At 35.2% G+C, this 20,250-nt stretch overlaps 2 protein-coding genes across 3 annotated transcripts; one reads left to right on the top strand and one right to left on the bottom strand.

The window, feature by feature from the left end:
* Window positions 1-4,879: 4,879 nt before the first annotated feature.
* On the bottom strand, window positions 4,880-12,124 carry idh3g (isocitrate dehydrogenase (NAD(+)) 3 non-catalytic subunit gamma). Its single transcript, XM_065285772.1, has 14 exons — window positions 12,028-12,124; window positions 11,600-11,647; window positions 11,346-11,357; window positions 11,142-11,239; window positions 10,908-11,023; window positions 10,744-10,804; window positions 10,442-10,574; window positions 10,191-10,324; window positions 10,000-10,102; window positions 8,569-8,715; window positions 7,641-7,735; window positions 7,424-7,484; window positions 6,883-7,014; window positions 4,880-6,190 (listed from the first exon to the last, which is right to left on the bottom strand). Exons 1-13 carry the CDS (start codon window positions 12,088-12,090, stop codon window positions 6,913-6,915), a joined length of 1,173 nt encoding a protein of 390 aa, XP_065141844.1. The 5' UTR covers window positions 12,091-12,124; the 3' UTR covers window positions 4,880-6,190; window positions 6,883-6,912.
* A 1,876-nt stretch (window positions 12,125-14,000) lies between these two features.
* fam3a (FAM3 metabolism regulating signaling molecule A) lies at window positions 14,001-19,108 on the top strand. 2 transcript variants are annotated; one of them, XM_065285770.2, is made up of 10 exons: window positions 14,002-14,306; window positions 14,728-14,786; window positions 14,884-14,991; window positions 15,100-15,123; window positions 15,219-15,342; window positions 16,295-16,353; window positions 16,437-16,487; window positions 16,572-16,656; window positions 17,795-17,921; window positions 18,449-19,108. In XM_065285770.2, exons 2-10 carry the CDS (start codon window positions 14,774-14,776, stop codon window positions 18,545-18,547), a joined length of 690 nt encoding a protein of 229 aa, XP_065141842.1. In that variant the 5' UTR covers window positions 14,002-14,306; window positions 14,728-14,773; the 3' UTR covers window positions 18,548-19,108. The 2 variants fall into 2 exon arrangements, with proteins under 2 accessions (XP_065141843.1, XP_065141842.1); XM_065285771.2 differs by lacking the exon at window positions 14,884-14,991 and having other exon boundaries at window positions 14,001-14,306.
* Window positions 19,109-20,250: the final 1,142 nt, after the last annotated feature.

Raw genomic sequence — 20,250 nt, 5'->3', positions numbered from 1 at the left:
TAAACTAGAAAATGCTGATTTATCAAACACATTGTAATTATATTTAAAAAGTACATTTATGAATTTAATATCACAGGAAAACCTTATACCAGCATCCATGTCAAAGTTTTAAAATGTAAATAAATTGCAGAGGTCAGGTGGTGCAACTAGAAAGTCAAAGGGTGCAACTGCTACTGTATAAATGCCCCTAAGAAATAAAAAAATAAGCTAAATCATTTTTAAAAGCAAATAATTTAACTAGTAATTTTCGTTTTAATAAATGCTAGTTAGACAGAGTGTGACAGAAAGTGATTGGTTGCACCCTTATGACATTTTTAAAGGTTGTATCAAAAATATTATGAAATAAATCATTCAAATTGAAATGTTGTTCAATAAACAAAACTTTTAAACACATTGTTCCTGACTCAAAAATATGCATTACATTAATTAAAAAAAAAAAAAGTTTTGAGGAGCTTGTCTTTGATCCAATTAACAGTTTGGAAATTTTTGAATATAGCAACCTTTAACTGTACCAGCTTGTGTAACCTTTACAGTATTGTTGGTATATAGTTGGTAAAATTAGGTCTATTCCCTATCTAAAACTGTGTTTCTCATTGTCTTATACTCTATGTCGGCACCAACTTACTGGTAAATCATGTTTAGCCATGTTTACTTCAAAGCTTAGATGGTTTTCATGCAAATAAGATCCTTTAGATATCCAATAACTAACATGCACTGAACATGAACATTTGTGATTTGTTTGCTGGATCAGTGTGTATTAGCGTTTAAAGTGTAAAAAATACCAAACCTCTTAATTTGTTTCCATCCAGCTCTTTTGACATTCATTTGTCTCAGTATTCTGAGTCAGACACTGGCATGCATGTTCAGAAAACAACCTTTGGGAAAACAGTGAGAAAACGTTTATGAACCTTTTTGGAATTATGTGATATATCTAAGTTTTACGATTAAAAAAAGATTAATTTTAAACAAAAACATTTCATATGTTCATATATTTATTAATGAGGAATTGCTTAGTTAAAACTATAGAAGATATCAGACTTCTAAGAGGCCAAAGACTACACAAATCAAGAACCTTAGGGTTTTACATATAAGGGCCTTATATAATGTTTGCATGAAACTACCATGAAAAATAATAAAAGTTTTGCAGACAGATGAACAAAAATGTTCATGTGTTTGGAGAAACTAACACCCCATATACCCAGTGCCGGGTTAAGCCTTTGTGAGGCCCTGGGCTAACACTGGTTTGAGGCCCCCCCCAATATACACTGAAAAAAATAGGCTGGATTTACTAAGTGCCCCATTGCGAATTTTTTTTTGTAAAACTTACTAAAAAAAAGGGATGCAAAAACGATGCACTGTCTATATTTTTTAGTAAATCCAGTGTTTTTTTACAGTGTATGTGCAACATTAAATGGCTAAAATTATTTAAATAAATTAAACAATATTATCAAATAATTTTACAATCAGAAATAGACCAGAAAATAACATTTATTTAATAAAACTTACAACAAAAAGTGCTTCTTTCTGCTCTTCTTTAAAGAGAATTCTTCAATTAAATCATTAAAATCAAGTTGATGCAAAAGTAGGCTGAAATTATTTAAATAAATTAAACAATATTATCAAGTAATAATTTTACAATCAGAAACAGCCCAGAAAATAACATTTATGCAACTCACAACTAAAAGTGCTTCTGTCTGTTCTTCTTTAAATATAATTCCTCAATTAAATTATTAAAATCAAGTTGACGCAAAAGTAGGCTGAAATTATTTAAATAAATTAAACAATATTATCAAGTAATAATTTTACAATCAGAAACAGCTTAGAAAATAACATTTATTAAATGCAACTCACAACTAAAAGTGCTTCTGTCTGTTCTTCTTTAAATATAATTCCTCAATTAAATTATTAAAATCAAGTTGATGCAAAAGTAGGCTGAAATTATTTAAATAAATTAAACAATATTATCAAGTAATAATTTTACAATCAGAAACAGCCCAGAAAATAACATTTATGCAACTCACAACTAAAAGTGCTTCTGTCTGTTCTTCTTTAAATATAATTCCTCAATTAAATTATTAAAATCAAGTTGACGCAAAAGTAGGCTGAAATTATTTAAATAAATTAAACAATATTATCAAGTAATAATTTTACAATCAGAAACAGCCCAGAAAATAACATTTATTAAATGCAACTCACAACTAAAAGTGCTTCTGTCTGTTCTTCTTTAAATATAATTCCTCATTTAAATTATTAAAATCAAGTTGACGCAAAAGTAGAAGCCCAGAATTCTCAGCCCGAGTCCGAACTTTTTAATTCTCCCCATTAGGAATCTGTTTCCGCAGATATAGTTACTGCATCGCGTATGTTTGTGAGTAGAAGTCTGTGCTGTCTGCAGTGAGGTTTTTATGAGAGCAGCACAAACTTTTTAATAGTCTATTTAATATGTAAAACTTGAATTTGAAATAAAACTTACTGCGGAGAAGTTAATGAGATCTCTATCGTCTCTCTTGCTACGTGACGCGACAATTATTTATTATTTCAAATCCGTTTACAAGATAAATATATATACATTGTGTTGTTAAACTGATGAAATTATCTTGCTATATACGCTATATTTATTATGAGAAGCCTTTTCTTTTTACTGTTACACTGTAGACAGTAATATATGTATATAATAAAAAACTCTATGGTCGTGAAAGCACATTATCCATTATCTGTTGGTTCATGTTGGTCTAGTTTAATTCAGGGTAATCCTTTAATAAAATGTATAATATGTTATAAAATATTTTATTGTTTTGTAATAGGCTATTTACAGCACACATTCTCTCGGATCGTTTTAAAACATTTTAAATCATTCTGCAAAATTCCGCATAGATTTTGCAAAAGAAATCCGCAGAAATAGCAAAAAATAACTGCTTACACAGCTTGTACAGCTGTACTCTTGCAGCAATTAAAGCAGTTCAGTTTTGTTTTAAATTGCAAAAATAGTTATATTTCTGTTTTATTTACTTTTTAGAGCAGTTTTTGTTTGTTAAAGTTTTTATGATAACTAGTGGTTAGCGGCCGACAGCAAGTTGACGACATGTATGATGAATTGAGCCTCTCAAATCAACACTTGCCTATAATAACAACTATTTAAATAAATATTTTTAGCATATCACAATGTTAGTTTAAACGTTTATTATCAACACATACTATTTTTAAAAAGCGAAGGCAGGTTGCTCTGCTGCTTGCAGTTGCAACGGGTGCAGAAATAAAAAAAAATAAAAAGGGCTATACAAAACGAAACGAAATAAACATGAAACAGAATAAACATGCATGTTTCCTTACTTTACAACTTCGCTTTTGCATATATATATTTTTTTTTAATGTAAGGACTTACCACAGAAGATGGCTATTCATGCATCCATCCAACAGTTAAACTAAGAAAAAAGTCGATCCATACACAAACAAGAAATAAAGACACAGCCTTCTTACACGAAATTAATACAGGGAGAAGTCTTTAATAGATTATGTCTTGGATGCTGTCTGTATAGATTATGTACAGTATCCAAGGTTTTAATCTAGTACTCCATTTATAATTTTTCCTGGTGGGCTGAAGGTCCCAGAGAGACCGCGGCCTTGTACAAGAGTGGAAATGATCGATGTTATTTGTCGGCTCTTAAAGGACAAAATATCCCATAAGCTATTACGTAGCTATTATACATTTTTTTTTAGAACATTCTTGCGACCCAGTGGTTGGGGGCCTCTGCTCTAGGTAGCACTTACGCATAATTACGTCAATCAAAATGTTTTTAAAAACTCAAAATAGAATTGTCTCGGAGGCCCCCTAGTGTTCGGGGCCCTGGGCTGCAGCCCATGTTGCCCATTAGGATAACGCGGCCTTGCATATACCAACTCAAGGTGCAAGGTCGCGACAGCTTACAGTTTCTCCAGATGAATGGTTAGCTGAAATGTATCAACAAGTTCCCAAAATTATAAAACAGAATTTCACTTTGTGTGTGATTGCAGAAACCTAATCCATTTAACAGCCAATTCCCAATAATATGCCTAAACAAACAAAAAGGCTAACTTGGAAAAATCCAAAACTCATGGATGATCCCCAGCACCTCCGAAACAGTCCATCTACATGCTCTGATTTACAAACCTTCGAGAATTTACCAAAAAATAACACAGTCCTTGAGATGGCTGCTATTTGATTTTAATCTACAAAGAATATTCCACATACTTTTGTCAGATTTAAAAGCAATCAAAAGGCTGAGGGAATTTACATCTGTTTAGTCTGTGATTTATTGTATCCACTTGTAGGAATTTTTAATATTAAGCAAAAGTCTTTTTGATGTTTTCCTAATCATAACAGTGTGCTATCTTATCAGCAAAGAAACATTCAACAACAAACATTCAAAAATGTATGATTTATGGAGGAGAACCAACTGAAACCAACTTATTCAATACTGTTACATAAAGACTTTATATTTAAGCAGACATTTGTTGCCCCCTAGTGCCTAAAAGTCTTAATTATCAACATTCTGTTAGTTGATGAAACAGTAGAAATCTATAATCCAAACTATTATCAAATATCCTTTTAATTGGATTTTCTTTTGTAAACTGCAATGCCACAATATAAATTCCTTATATGCATTCCTTATTTAACATCTGATTAAGCAACAGGATTATTTGAAGATTTGAATTATGGCATTTTACAGTACGTGGGGACCTTCAGGACTAAGAATGAAACATATTTAAAAAGCATGACTGCATAACTGTGGACAGTTAATAGCAGCAGGCCACTTTCAGTATTTTTTTTTTTAATAATGCAAATTCAAGGTGAATATTTAAAAGAAAAAAATAATCTTGACATAAACATTACACGTTACAGTGCCTGCAAGAACCTGCGGTTATTAAAGTTGACAATACAATAAGAAATCATCCATATTATTTATTATATATTATTTATTCATTTTTGAGCCATTAAGGATTTGCGTGAGATGGTCCAGATATCCTAACTTTACAGTCTCATCAGGGTTATCAACTAATCTGTAGCAAACCACATGCAAATGAGCAAGTTTTGTTGAAATATCATTAACTCAAAAGATGACAGTATTGCAAATAAAAATGTATACATGATGCTCAATTACCAACAAGACAGTTTTTTTTACCAATAATACAGTTTAGCACTGTATATCACAAGACACAGTACAACACCCAACCAGACTTACCCAACAGTACAACCAAATAATACAATAAGTTTAAACTAAAATAATGTATAAAAAGATTGAGCACTGTTATTACTATAAATAGAGAACAATGCAACAACAACATGGCCGCTCTGGCAACAGAAGTCTGGCCTTTCAGATAAAAGAGCCAATCATCAATCACTAAAGATTATGATTCTCTGAGGCGATTGCTAATCTGTGTGCATGCGCAATTGCTGAAATGACCTCACAAAAAAGTGTTTGTTGCACAATTTTAGCTTAAGAAACAAAAGTTGATGCCAGGTTTAATTGGTGGTCAGAAATATGGTGCTTCATTGTGATTTTCAAGTCTTGCATGACTAAAATAATAACTGCCAATAGGAGTTTCAAACATGTCTGTGACTTCCCTACGAAGCTACTTTGGTTTAAACACGAATATAATATTAAGTCTAACAAAAAGTTCCCCTGGAGGCCATAAAAATTCAACTTTGCAAGGCAGTAAATCTATTTAGAAACGTAAAATACTGCTTCAGTTGATAAAAAATTTTTGAGTTTGAAGATAACATTGGTAAGAATGGATAAAATATGGAATGTAACCAAGCAGCGAAACCCAAAATAAGACCCTTATAATAAAATACTGCATTAGCATAAAACCAATATAAAACCAACATAACCATTAAAATATCCCTAAATCTATGCAGTTCCCATAAACCGACCACCGTTACCAAGAATGACCACACGCACAATGCTGAAGTATGCTTCATTTCTAAGGCTCTGGGCTAAAGTTAACGTGATGATCTCTTAACTCGTGATCCATGGTAAGGCTGCGTGGATCAAGGTTAAAACTCCTGGCTCGTGTGAAAGCAGCATTTAGTCATAAAATGAAGTGCAGGGGCCAAAGGAGTTGAACCACCTGTAGGAAGAGTGAGAAAAACAGGTCACGCTGCCAAAGTCCTTCAGAGCCACAGTAGCATCAAAAGCCACAGACAGAACATCTAGGTAGAATGAAAAAATTAAGAATAAAAACATTTATAACCCTTCCTAATAAACAAACAAATGTGACACTGGATGTCACATTTTTGTAATTGAGATTTATACACCATATAATAAATAAGATGTATGGTTTGTTCGAATAGGACAATATTTGTCTGGGATACAAATATTTGAAAATCTGAGGGTGCAAAAAAAAACCCTTAATTTTAAGAAGATCACCTTAAAGTTGTCCAAATGGAGTACTTGGCAACACATAATATTAATGCAAAATACATTTTAGATATATTTTTGGCCATTTCTACAAATAAAGAGTTTCGTTGCAAAACGAGATAACTCAGTTTTTAACATTTTTGTTTATTATTATGTTATCATGTTATTATTTTGTTTTATGGTGCTACTTAGCTGTATTTTTTAAGTTATAAAGGTTTAAATAAAAAAAAACAACTGCAGTTAAATTGATATTAATTGGAATGCACAACCAAAAAAGTTCTCTCGTTTTGCAACGAAACTCTTCAAATATACCCGTGCCACTTATTAGTCACAAATGTCTGTTCAATACTCCTACAACAAAGGCTGCAAAGCAATAAACAGACATCAGACATTGCTTTATTCCCAGAACAATACACTGAGCTATCACAAAAGATCTCAAAGTTGAAATATAGCAAAGATAAAAAAGCAAGGACTTGTTCAGTACCAAGCAATGGTGGAGTGACACAGACTCGACTTAAATCTCAGTAGTGAGGGGACCGCTGCTCTGGATATTTCTCATGATAGACTGAACCACATCTAGGGTTGTGCCCTGCCCTCCAATATCAGGTGTGTGCAACTGCAACAGAGAGAAGTCACTTTGAAAAAGACAACCAGGCGTTGTGTGAAAGATATTCAAAAGTGCAACAAGCATAACAGTGTAACATCTGCAAACAATCTCTGTATATAAACTACCAGTTGATTTTAGTATAAAGACCATGATAAGGAGTGACCCGCCTTATGTGCAATTAAAAAAGCTAAACATCTAATTATGCCTATACGTTACTGGATTCATGAGTATGTCCATTAGCTACTGTGAAAAAAGTTGTTATCAGAGTTTTACTGCCAACATCAAAGTTGACAGGCAGGTAATCACACCTGACATTGTCCCTATTAACTAAAACTAGCCGTACAAGGTGTGTCAGGGGATCACTCCCAAAACATATTGCGTACAAGAAAAATACAAAGAGCATAAGTATGTGACCGACCCCAGTTTCATTCATGGTGGTAAGGATTGCACCTCGAATCATGTTGGCGAAGGCATGAAGTCTAAAGAAAAACAGAATGGTTGAAAAACTACATTGCTTTAAAATGTTATCACACAAAAGGAAGTTTGAAAGATGACAGAAGAACCACAAAACCACAAATACCACAATTAAGCTATCATAAATGCTGATACTTATAAAATAACTTGCATTTACTTACTCGAGATGATCTAACATGAGACAGCTGGCAAGCAGCATGGCAGTGGGATTGGCTATGTTCCTGTTGGCTATGCTCTTTCCTGTGTTCCTGGTGGCCTGTTATAACATAGTTCAGTTCTATTCATTTAAATGTTAACTTAATTGCAGTACATCAAAAATATTTCCTTTCTTTCAAAAGGGTGTGGGAGAAATGTTGTACCAGAAGCAATATGTATAAGCAATATGGTGTGAGAACAACGAATCTGATTCAAAAGTAAGTAGCGCTTTGCAGAATGAAGAGGAAAAAATTGGACTCAAATAAGATTTTATCAGGTGTTGTATTAAAGTGTTTCTTGGCATCATGCTATCACCCGGCCAAATTTAAAGGTCCCGTTCTTTCTGTGTTTTTGAAGCTTTGATTGTGTTTACAGTGCACAACATAACGTGTTCATGTTTCACGTGTAAAAAACACTGTATTTTTCATACAATTTCCTTATCTCTATAGCGCTGTTTCACTGTCCTAAAAACGGGCTGATGTCTTCCTTGTTCTATGAAGTCCTTCCTTCAGAAATATGTATCGAGTTCTGATTGTGTAGTTTGCTTAGTGTGTTGTGATTCGACAGCAGCTTAGCTTAGCCAGAGCCGTTTGAGCTTAGCTGGCGACTGACGTATTACTGTGGGCGGAGTTTAGTCAAAAGCTCTTTTATTGATGTCATTAAACAAGGAAGTAAAGGGCTGTAGTCCAAACCGGCCATTCGCTGTAGGCTTTGAAAGGGGAATTCTATTAAAGATTAAACAAAATAAATCGCCTGGCAGTGAACTTTGAGCTTCATCATTTTACAGGTATTATTTATGCTCATTACATTACACACTAACTAAAGTTTGAAAAATGGGATCAGGAAGAATGTGACCTTTAAATGATGAAAAAGTTAGTTTATGTCCAAACCAACCGTTTCAAACACAGCGTAGTCTCGCCCATAGTTTGCACCAGGCACCAGACCGGGTCCACCCACCAGCCCGGCACACACATTGCTAACCACATTGCCGTACAGGTTGGGCATCAACATGACATCAAACTGCTGGGGCTTGGCAACGAGCTAAAACAAACAATAAATACAGTAAGTTTCCCATTTATGCTAGCTTATGCAGCACACATCAAAACAATGCATTAATAGTGTGAAACAACTCTTAAGTAGGATCAAAGCCATACCTATAATGTAAACTAATATGTGACCATGGACCACAAAACCAGTCATAGGTCACACAGGTATATTTGTAGCAATAGCCAACAATACATTGTATGGGCAATGCTGCATTCACATCAGCCGCGGTAGAGGCGTCAAATGATTTCAAAGTTAAGTCAATGTGAAGACGCATTGACGAGCGTCCGGAGGTTTCGCGCCGCGAATGAGGCATTTAGCGCGGAGCGGTACACACGATTCCGCCTCAGTCGCGCGTCTAGTTCGTGCGAATGGTGCAAATTGAGATTTGAACTTTTGCGAAAAAACAGGCCGTGTTAACCAATTTAGGAGCTTGCTCTAGTAGTGATGTGATTACAGGAAGCGAGCGGAGTCGCAGAGGCCTATGGAAGGCCCTCCCATGACGCAAATTTCCGCGTTAATGTCTCGATGACTAGAATTTCACGCGCCAAAGAAGCGAGTAAACTCAAAATGTTCGAGCGGCAAACTACACGTGGTAGACATGATTTTGACGCCTCAAACGCGGCTGGTGTGAACCCACGTAAAAATTATCGATTTTTATGCCAAAAAAATCATTAGGATATTAAAGGGGACATCAACCTAGAAAATGTGTACATTTGGTCCCCGTTGTGATGTCAGAAGGGGATAATACCGCCCCTTAATCTGCACTATCCAACCACGGCACTGCCATTTAGTGCAGAGATCAGCTCATTTGCATTTAAAAACGACACTTTTTTCCTCAAACCTACAAAATGGCAATTTTAACATGCTACAACAAATCATCTATATGGTATTTTGAGCTTAAACTTCACATACGCACTCTGGGGACACCAAATATGTATTTAACATAAAAAAGCTTTTAAAAAGTCTTATAAAATGTCCCCTTTAAGCAAAAAATCATATACCATGAAGATATTTTGTATTTTCCTACTGTAAATATATTAAAGATTGATTCAACGCATTGGTAATTTGTGTTGCTAAGGACCTCAAGCCATTTGCACAACTTTAAGCCAAATATTGTACTATCCTAACAAACCATACAGAAATGGAAAGCTTATTTATTCAGCTTTTAGCTGATGTATAAATCTTAATTTCAAAAAATTCACCCTTATGACTGCTTTTGTGGTCCAGGGTCAAATATGAGAACATCGTGACTTGTTGGATTATCAATGAGTGCTCTACCTGCATGGTGGTGTTATCAACAATCATAGTATCAAACTGAATGTCAGGGTATCCAGAGGCCACCTCCTTACAGCACTGCAAGAACAGACCATCCCCCAGCTTCCTGTTAAGAGAAGGAAGTGAGAATATACAGTATTATGCATACAGCAACATAACTGGAAAGTTAAACTGCAGAAAACCGACTAACTTACATGATGTTAGCCTTGTGGACAGCCGTAACCTTGCGGCGACCTTTCTCACGGGCCAGTTTGAAGGCATAGTCAGCGATACGGAGGGAATTGTTGCGGGTAATGATTTTTAGGCACTCCACAACTCCAGGTACACTCTAAAACACATGAGAAATAATGCTTCAGCTGTTCGTTGTTGTCACTTAACTGATATTGCTTTTATGCTTTCATGTCAAATAAAGCAAGTGTCGAGTGTGTGGAATAAAACTTCTGACCTCATGCTCCAGGCTGCTGTACTCGCCCTCCGTGTTCTCTCTGATGATGATGATGTCTATGTTTTGGTGGCGCGTATGGACCCCGGGAAGCGACTGGCAGTGCATCACATTGGCATACAGATCCAGACTTGTGCTGAAAGAAAGTGAAAGTGTGTGTTGAGAGCAAACTAAGGTGGACCAGCAAACTGCCACTGCCAATTCTAAGGTGCTCAGTTATCACCCATCAATTTAAAACTGAGCACAATAACATTTTTTTTTATTGATAAAACATGATTATTTGTTTTTCTGTGTAGCAGCATTACCGTAAAAGATTATTCCTTGACTTGTGATCAGGGGGCATGTTGTGAGGGGTCTCAATGTTACCTGCAAATGAAATTGTTAATGTTATTTTTTCCATCTACAATGCCACTAATTATAAACAGAAAATTATAAGATTGTTAATTGGTAGCTGGATGTCAACACTGACCCTTAAGAGCAACACCATTGCGTCGAATGGCTGTAATGGCATTGTTGATGTCATCCTCACTGGCTGATGCTGAATTTACATTCACCACCTCAAAGTCCACAGGAACACAGCTGAACCTAAAATTCAATAGAAAATATATTTATTTAGGTCAGCCCTTGCAATTCTGCCTCAGTACAGCATCAAATAGTTATAGAGGAATTATTTATATTTATGGAAAGTACTGATATGACAAACCTGAAGAGTTCCCGCACATGGTTGAGCAGCTCTGGTCCAATCCCATCACCAGGAATCAATGTTACAGTGTGCCGACCTCCATACTTGGCAGGAGGCGGCTGAATGCAAAAATATTTAACATTTCATTGACTATAATACATATGTGCACTACTAGAAAATAGATTGGCATATGGTTACATGCTTTAAATATGTGCGATGACTTACTATAATTTGTCCCTTTAGATGGAGGCAGGGTCATATAAAAAAAAGGTAAGAGAGAATTAGAAACAACAGAAAGTTTTTAGTATTTTAAATATATTTAATAATAGATTTGACAGAAATGTAATATCTTCCTTTTGTTTTTGAGTGACAGTACTATGCAATAAATATTGTTATCATAAAAGGTGAATTGCTTTCACTCACTAGTACAGAAAAAACAAAAGCACTGACTGAGCTGTCAGCTAAAGACAGTAACCCACTGTGTATGTAGCTTTTCCTTTTTGATTGTTCAGTGCTGCTCCAAAGACCTGAAAAAAGAAAGAGGTTAAGCATCTCTCACATTATGACATTATTCAAGTTTTCTGCATACACAGCATTTGGCGCATGCGATCAATAATGACAGGTAGGCAGCTCTGTGTGTAAGTCAACTCATTAGGTTTCGAAACCCTTATAGTAATCCAGGACATATTAACTCGATCGCTAAAGTCAAACTTTATTTTTTTCCTGACGAAGTACTTTAATTTTTTTTATATTCATACATTAATTTATTGGGCTTCATTTATGAAACACGCGATGTTATCGAGCTCATTTTGACCTTGCCTTAAGGTGTCACGGCATGCTCGTCTTTCACGCTTTAAATTATTTTATGTATTTCTGATCATATGTTTATATTTAATAAATGACTTGCCTTGACTGTATTTCCCAATCGCCCTCCAAAGATGGGTTTTAAAGCTTTGGTAAGAGTAGCCATCTCGCCAGTGTGCGTGTGCTTTATGTTTCGGGTTAAACAAGAACCGGAGGCGAAAAGGTTCCGGATTGTTTTTAATAAAAATAAATATGTAGTCATTAAATACGAATAAAACACATTTTGTGGTCGTGGGTTCTTTACGACAGTTTTCATAATGGCTGTTTTTGATTTATGAGTAAATTGAGGTTTATAGTTGTCCATGGTTATGGTTGTTGTCTGTTATGGTATATTATATTGTTTATTTCCTCATTTAAGACAGAATGTGAACGTCAAATTAAAGTTAATTTGAATTTGAGAAAAAAACAGTAAGACAAGTAGATTTATAAAACACATACTTTGCATACTTTTGTGCCAGGGTTGCCAGATCTGCATTAGAAAACCAACGCACAGGCCAACTGAAACTAGCTAGTGACATCCCAAGCAAACACTCACACTCAAAATGTGCCACTTCCCATTCCTTATATACAGTTGTGTTAAAAAAAATAGCAGTATAATGAAATTGAAAAAGTGCAGAAATGTTATAAATAGATTTTATTTCCTCATTTGAAGTGTATCGAAAACATTACACATTAAATTCCAAATTTAAATAAGTAAAAGTCAGTCTTGTTCTTTTAAAGGGAAGTAAAGAAAATTATTATTAAGCTGTTTAAAAAAGCAGTGTTAGCATTTTTCTTTCTAGGCACTTATAAACTGAAGAAATGTCTTAAAAGTTAGCTTAGCTTTATATTGAATTACCAGTTGCATAAGCATTGTTGTTCATAAACTGCTGCACATCTTTGCATAAGCATTGTTGTTAATAAACTGTTAATCTGTGTCAAATCGAGTTAACCAACTTCTGGCACCTAGAAACAGGTATTTCAGTCTAGGATCCACAGTCCCTGTCAATTTTTAGGTTTTGCTTCAGAAACTGTATTTTTATGTGACCTCACAAGTTTTTAATGGGTAGAGATCAGGGGATTGATCTGACCACTCCATAACCTCAATCGTTTTTGTCTGGAACCAATATTTTGCCCTCTTGCTTGTTGGATCTAAAGCAGGAGTGAGGGCCACTGTCCTGCAGAGTTTAGTTCCAACCCTAGCCAAACACACCTGAATTTCATTTCCAAGTAATCCTGAAGATGTGTTTAATTAGGGTTGAAACTAAACTCTGCAGGACAGTGGCCCTCCAGGACCAGGGTTCCCCACGCCTGATCTAAAGTATCCAGGAGGGTTGGAGACCACTGCATTAGAGTATGTGAGCGGTGTGGAGTGGGAGTGGAGCGAGAATGTTTTTCTTTCACTCCAAGAGCACTCCACTACCACTCCATTCATGTTAATGGCCCATACTGCATCCTGGTTTTTTTTGGGGGGGGGGCATAACATTTCTCATGGAAAAATTGCCTTGGGCTAATATTAGCAAGTTTTCCCATGGAGCGAACACAGAGCGAGAAGTAAATGAGAGTGCAAAATGGTAAACATGGACTGAAGCTGGAGAGTGATTCCAAAAGCGAAAAGCGGAAATTCTGGCTGCTCCACTCACATACTCTGGTTTGCCTACATTCCAAACATAGTTCATTCAACAATTTTGGCATGTGCACTGTATGATCAATGACGTACTAATAACAAATCCAAAAAAATCATTTACTCAGGGGTTGTTAATAAAATAAAAATTAATCACAAGGAAGCAACAGTAGATCGATCAGTTATATTTGAAAAGAGCCCTCCAGCTCACATTGTTTTTTTATGTGGCCTCGTGGTATAGAAAGTACAGTTTTATTACTGATAGAATATAAATTGTGTAGAGTAGATTATTTCAATACAAGCAAAAATCCACATATATGCAATCAAACCTTTTCCTTACAAAGCATATCGGTTCCGCGTAGAAACCGCAGACTTGGCAACACTGTCGGTGCGAGCCAGAGACCACGTGTTCACAATACGTAGCCCAAACCGGAAGAGTGTAAACCGGGCTGGTAACTGATGTACACATCTAACATTAGTGTAGAGGACAACGGACCTTGAATTATTACTGCTATGGTATTATGTGAAGAGAACCTGTTATTTTGTCGATTTCATTTGTAACCTGCCGAGTAACCGAGTTTTACTCGGTGTTTTAAGATGTACGTGCTACGTTGGACGCGAGTAAATTAATCATAGCAACTTCACATCCCAAAGGGACGAGCTGTTTGTCATCAGTACAAACCTGCTGAACGGGTTCAAACCCACAATCAATTCAAAAGGTATTTAAACAAACTTACTACTTCAAAGAACAAATGCTATATGTTTCGCGAGTTAGCCGCATTTTGATAAATTTGACATCATAATTTGATGCTTGTGTCTAGGCGTCAACTCCAGTGGGAGTTTGTCTTCACTTAACAGTAACAGATCTAATGTGATACATGATAGGTTAAGAAGAACTCCACAGTCTGGGTTTAACGCATTTGTGAGCCCCTACCTTGTATTATAGATGCTAGTGTTTGAACTTTAGATATGTACAGGCATAATTTAGATGTTACTTAAAGGTATCTTTCTTTTCTGATTAATTTGGTGTGAAAGTTACTTGGTTAAAACATAAACGTTTATAAAACATGCTCTGCTTTTGTTAAAATGTGCTAAATGTGTTGGCTTTGTTACCCGCATCTTGTCACTTTCTCCAAACAGAATATTAAGCGTCCAGCTGCTGACCAGAATTTGAGATATAGCTGCCATGAGGCTTGCAGGTTTTGCATTTTTATGCTCACCCATTCCCATGCTTTTATACACTTAAGTCTGTTTGACAATGGGATCTAAACGCTATTTTGCTTTTGTCTTTGTCAGTGGCCCTGCGTGCTGTTGCATTGGTTTTACTGTTGGGCTTCACCTGGCTTCTAGCCAATTCTATGCTAGGAGGGGATAGTAACTCCTTAATACGTGGTCTCTTTAGCGGTAAGCATGCGGCAAGGCTTTTTGACATTAACAAAAGAGGAGACTAATAGCAATCATTTGGTAAGTAATGTTTCGAAATGATAATGAATTAAGTTTTTTCTTTTATAGGAAAACAAGAAGAGCCTACTCCAGGTAAAATGAATTTGGATTGAAATTCCACACTTACCCATTTCATCGAAACATTTTTTTTTTACATTATTTGATGCAATTACATTTTTCTTTTGCAGAACCAAGACCACACAAGTACAAGTGTGGTCTGTCAGCTCCATGTCCCCCCAAACATATGGCATTCAGGCTGACCTCTGGGGCTGCCAATGTCATCGGCCCAAAAATCTGTCTGGAGGATAAAGTGCAAGTTTTTTTTTTACCTTTTCACTTCTGCTGTTTCACTGGCTATGTATTTAAAAAGCTTGCATGATTATCCCAGCATCTGTGCTTTGCATGTAACTTGGGTTACTTATTATTTGCATGTATCTGCCTCATGGCCAGACTCATAATGTTTTGGGGAATGTGATGCAAAGCATTGGTCTCTTATTTTTTTATATAATTTATTACATTTACTTCTAAAGCAAAACACATATTGACTGAATATTCTCTGCAAGTTTTACACGTTCATCAAATACTTTTACTTTAAATCCACTTAATCCCGGCCTAAGACACTTAGAAATACCGGTTTGTTTGCAGAATCTGTTTAAATATCACATCAAAGTGTATGGAAGACAAATGTTAAATGGATCACATTCAAACTTGTGTCACTTGTGAGTACTTGGGCCTAAATACAACCCGAATTTGGCAGCTACCTAGCACCCCCTAATGTGTGGTTCAGATTTTTCATTTTTTACAACTTCATTCATTTGCAATGTTTCTAGTTGCATCTTTAGTGATTTTGCAACTGTTTACTGTGTGTTGTCCAAAAGTATTTTTTTTTAGAACTGGCGGTTTTTCCAAAAAGCCTGCATGCACTTAGAGGATTTTGCAGTGAAAGACAGTCAAATTTGATAAATCACCTAAACAAACACATAGAATCTGGACCTTCTTTTGATAGACCCGCCCCACACATACACAACCCAGGCAACGATATTGGTTAGTAGACACGCCCCTTACTGGCAACTGGTGTTTAGGTATTCGTCCCCACTCCCTTTTCCAAAGCCCTTTTCAAAAATCACGCACCCCGCCTTTAAAGTTGTATATAACCGAGAATATTCCTAACTAACAGTGTGGACTTATTAAGTTCTTAGTAATTCCTCTTCATAAATGTGATTTTTCTGATGCTTATTGACTTGATTCTTTTCTGGTCTTACAGTCTTATCAGCAGTGCCAAAAACAATGTTGGCAGAGGACTCAATATTGCTTTAGTAAATGGTAAATATCTCAACTACTCTGTGTTCTTTTCAAGATGTGTAATTTTGCTAATGCCACATTTGAATAAATTTGCGATCTTTCAGGAGTTAATGGAGAAGTTTTGGACATAAGATCCTTTGATATGTGGGCAGGAGGTAAGCTTATATTTATAGTAGTATACAGTATTGTTTGATTGGATTTTGTCAAGAAGTGTTCTATAATCCTTTTCTCCTTCACAGATGTTTCAGAACTGCTAAAGTTTATTCGTCCACTCCATGAGGGAACGCTAGTATTTGTTGCTTCCTTTGATGACCCAGCTAGCAAGTAAGAGCCTGTTGTTTTCAGCATTTCTTATTTACATCCTGACACATGACATAATATCTGCCACATGCTTCTATAGCTTAGTTGGTTGAGCATGGCAATAGCAATGCCATTATTATCTGGACACAGACTGGAAGTTAAATGGATAGTTCACCCAAAAATGAAAAGTCTGTCATAATTTACTCATCATCATGTTTTTTTTCAAACCTGTATGAGTTTCTTTACTCTGTTGAAACTCAGAGTTGATGGTGCCTATTGACTTCCGTAGCTGGATAAACGAATACTATGGAAGTCAATGGGTACCGTTAACCATGTGCTCCCCATCAAAATATCTTTGTGTTTAACAGAAAAAAGAAACTCACACAGATTTAGAACAACATAAGGATGAATAAATGATGACAAAATGTTTACTTTTGGGTGAACTATCCCTTTAATGCTCTAAAGCCTATACACCTTGCTGCCAACAGGCCAAACGTCATTTCTTATAAATTGCTTTCTTTATGGTTAAATATGTGGTGTTTATATATAAACACTGTTTGAAGCAGTGTAATGCTTATTATCAGCACTTGCCACTATGGGGCGGTTTCCCAGACAGGGATTAGACTAGTCCTAGACTAAAATAACTTTAAGAGCTGTCCAAACTGAAAACAACTTGCAGTAACATATCTCAAAATACATGAGTGCCCTTTGTTTTGCCTTAAAATGCACACAAATAATGTTTTTAGTAAGGCATGTTTGTTAAAACTAGTTAGATATCCTAATTAAACTAAGGCTAATCCTGGCTCAAGGTAATCTTTGTCCGGGAAACCGCCCCTATATGTTTACTCTCAAAGTTTCAGACTTATTCTGACTTATTTTGTGCATTATGGTTGATTTTTGTAAATGTTTTTTTTTCTGAAAGTTGAAGTCTGAATTTCTTGCTAGGTGAAATCTTTTTTTAAGAAGCTATTAACACTGGTGTTCTATGTATGTATTAAACAAAGATAATACTATACTATAGAACTGTTATCTGTAGGGAGTAGGGAGTAACATTGTGGCTTGACTTGCAATTTACCCAAAAGTCATTAAAAACCTGGCCTTTGTTCTTCAGTTTAATTCATCATATTTACGCTGAATCAGAGTGATAAATTCTTATTCACAGGCTTAATGATGAAGCACGACGTCTGTTTGAAGAGTTGGGGAGCACAGCAGCAAAGGAGCTAAGTTTTAGGGACAGCTGGGTGTTTGTTGGAGCAAAAGGAATAGAAAACAAAAGCCCATTTGAACAGGTAATATATAAGAAATATGCATTATTTTTTTCATTTATAATACAATTTGTGATTCATCAGCCGGCTTCCTCTGGTATTTCAATTAATCTCAGGATTTTTAATAAGCCCAGTCATGTTCTTTTAAACCACCATATTTATTAGGGTGTGTCCACATACTTTTTAAGTAGAGGGCACTATTAAGTAATGATGTTTTTTGTCTTTGTGATTGCATGTAAAGAAAATAAGAGCCTTATCATTGGCTCCTAATAAAACTAACATACAAAACGTCAAAAAAAAAAAACATAATAATACAATTATTATTGATAAACAATTATGTATCATACAATAATATATATTGCTGACATGTGCATTAAAAAAGTGTAATTGTTACCTGGATTAACTGGTTAATCACTTTTTTAGGTTTTTAAGGTAGAATCCCTAAAATGACCTTACCATGCATTCCATTAATGATAATGATTTACAGATACATAGAAAAGGGATTTTGCCTTTTGACTCTGCTGATCTTCTTTCTCTCCTCTTTTTCTCAGCGAATGAAGAACAGTAAAAGCAGTAACAAATATGAAGGCTGGCCGGAGTCTCTAGAGATGGATGGATGTGTTCCTTTGCGTGCACCTTTGGAAACTTAAGTCCTGCTGGGACTTTGAACTTTAGTACTTTAATAACAATGAACAAAGCTCAAAGCACAAAATGTTTTGAGGAAGTGAAAAGTTCTAAATTATTTGGCTACCTAAATGCTTTACTGATTTAAAGAGTCAGTGCAGACTTTTTAATAACTTCTCTACAGATAATTGCGGGATTTATGAAGCATTTTTTTATAAAGGCGAAGGAAGAAATGGAAACGAAAAAAACTGGAAGTTGCGCCATTGAATTCGATGTACAAAGAAAGATTTTAAAAAGAGAAAAAATGCTTGTACATTACACATAACAATATTTAAATAGTATCTTTAGAATTGTTCTATATATATAAATATATATATATATTTATACATTAAAATGCATTTACATTCATAGACGTAGTTATATAAATTGGAGAATGTGAGACCAGCAAGGATAGTTACCAATTTTTTAAAACCATGCAGTGGTAAGTGTCATAAACGCAACATCATTTAAATTTTTTACTTTTTCTCTGAAATAAAATTATGTTGGTGTGTTGGTTAGCGGATTAAATGACAGTTTTGCTTTTAGTATTTTTTTGTAGTGTTTTTGATGAACGAAATCATTGATGCAACCAACAGAGAATGCTGATTTAGGCGGATTAATTTGATTAAATTAACATATATTTATCCACTAGATTATATTCTTTGAAATGGTGCACTTTTTTATATGAACCACAGAAACATTGTGTTTTTTGCATTATTTCGAAAAGGAAATGATGGGTATTGTTCTGTATGTTTCGCCAACGCTAATATGCAAACAAGGACCATGGACAGCGGCACTACCTGCTTTTATACACTAGGGCGCAGCAAAGAAGGAAACATTTGTAATGATCCACGAAATGGTGTTTGCACAGTTTTTTTTTTAACTTCAATAAGATTTTTTTTTAACATTTCTGAAATTAAACTATGTTACGTTACAACATCTAGTCAATTATTCCTATATAAAGATATCAAAACAACTACATTGTTTCCTGGACTGACATGTCCAAGGTGATGAAGCAATTTGTAAAAACAGTTTAATACGCAAGCGATAGGCAAGACTATAATCATGGCTTACACAAACGATATATGATAATTAAACAAATCATGTTTTTATTAAAACAAAGTTTTTTTAGCGGGATGATCACATTTCTTTTGACAGTTTTACAGCAAATGTCATGATTAAACTATGATGTCTGTTTTGAGATAATGGCAAATTGCAAATACCAAACAAGTAAAACCACAGCTAATTTTCACATACACGAGAAAACCCCCACTTAAAATGAAAATTAATGGCCAGAATGTCAAAACTCAAATCTTATTTTTGACCCGAATCTGGTCAGTGGTCTTTTCTATTATGCACTTTAGGACAATATATTAGGACAAGATAATTTCCCTTTAAAAAAACATGATTAACTATGATTAATCTATTACCATATAATACGTTATAATTATAATATGCGTATGTAGAACCACTAGGGGGCTCTTGATTTTTAATTTCATACGGTGCTGCGCAACCATATTGGCGTGTGACATCACTGTGTCGCGAGAGCAAGTCGAAAGCTTAACAAGCAGCCTGATCTCACGGTATTTTGATGTCAAACGACAATCGCTCTGTGCAAGCGCTGCATGCAGTTGAACAAGCTTTTCGACATGCGGGTATGGTTTTCTAGCGTACCGAGCAGAGAAGACAA

Source organism: Paramisgurnus dabryanus, chromosome 21 (genome assembly GCF_030506205.2).
Source record: "Paramisgurnus dabryanus chromosome 21, PD_genome_1.1, whole genome shotgun sequence".
NCBI classification, from domain to species: Eukaryota; Metazoa; Chordata; class Actinopteri; order Cypriniformes; family Cobitidae; genus Paramisgurnus; species Paramisgurnus dabryanus.
Note: the sequence above shows the minus strand (reverse complement) of the source record. Positions and strands in the feature narration are given on the sequence as shown.

What these genes read in the sequence shown, in the direction of transcription:
- idh3g (XM_065285772.1), bottom strand. Translation starts at nt 12,090, where the DNA reads ATGGCTACTCTTACCAAAGCTTTAAAACCCATCTTTGGAGGGCGATTG. An exon ending in CATGTGCGGGAACTCTTCAG is followed by an intron (nt 11,024 to 11,141) that starts GTTTGTCATATC and finishes ATTGAATTTTAG; the next exon opens with GTTCAGCTGTGTTCCTGTGG. An exon ending in ACAGCAGCCTGGAGCATGAG is followed by an intron (nt 10,325 to 10,441) that starts GTCAGAAGTTTT and finishes CATGTGTTTTAG; the next exon opens with AGTGTACCTGGAGTTGTGGA.
- fam3a (XM_065285770.2), top strand. An exon ending in CAATATTGCTTTAGTAAATG is followed by an intron (nt 16,354 to 16,436) that starts GTAAATATCTCA and finishes GCGATCTTTCAG; the next exon opens with GAGTTAATGGAGAAGTTTTG. An exon ending in ACAAAAGCCCATTTGAACAG is followed by an intron (nt 17,922 to 18,448) that starts GTAATATATAAG and finishes TCTTTTTCTCAG; the next exon opens with CGAATGAAGAACAGTAAAAG.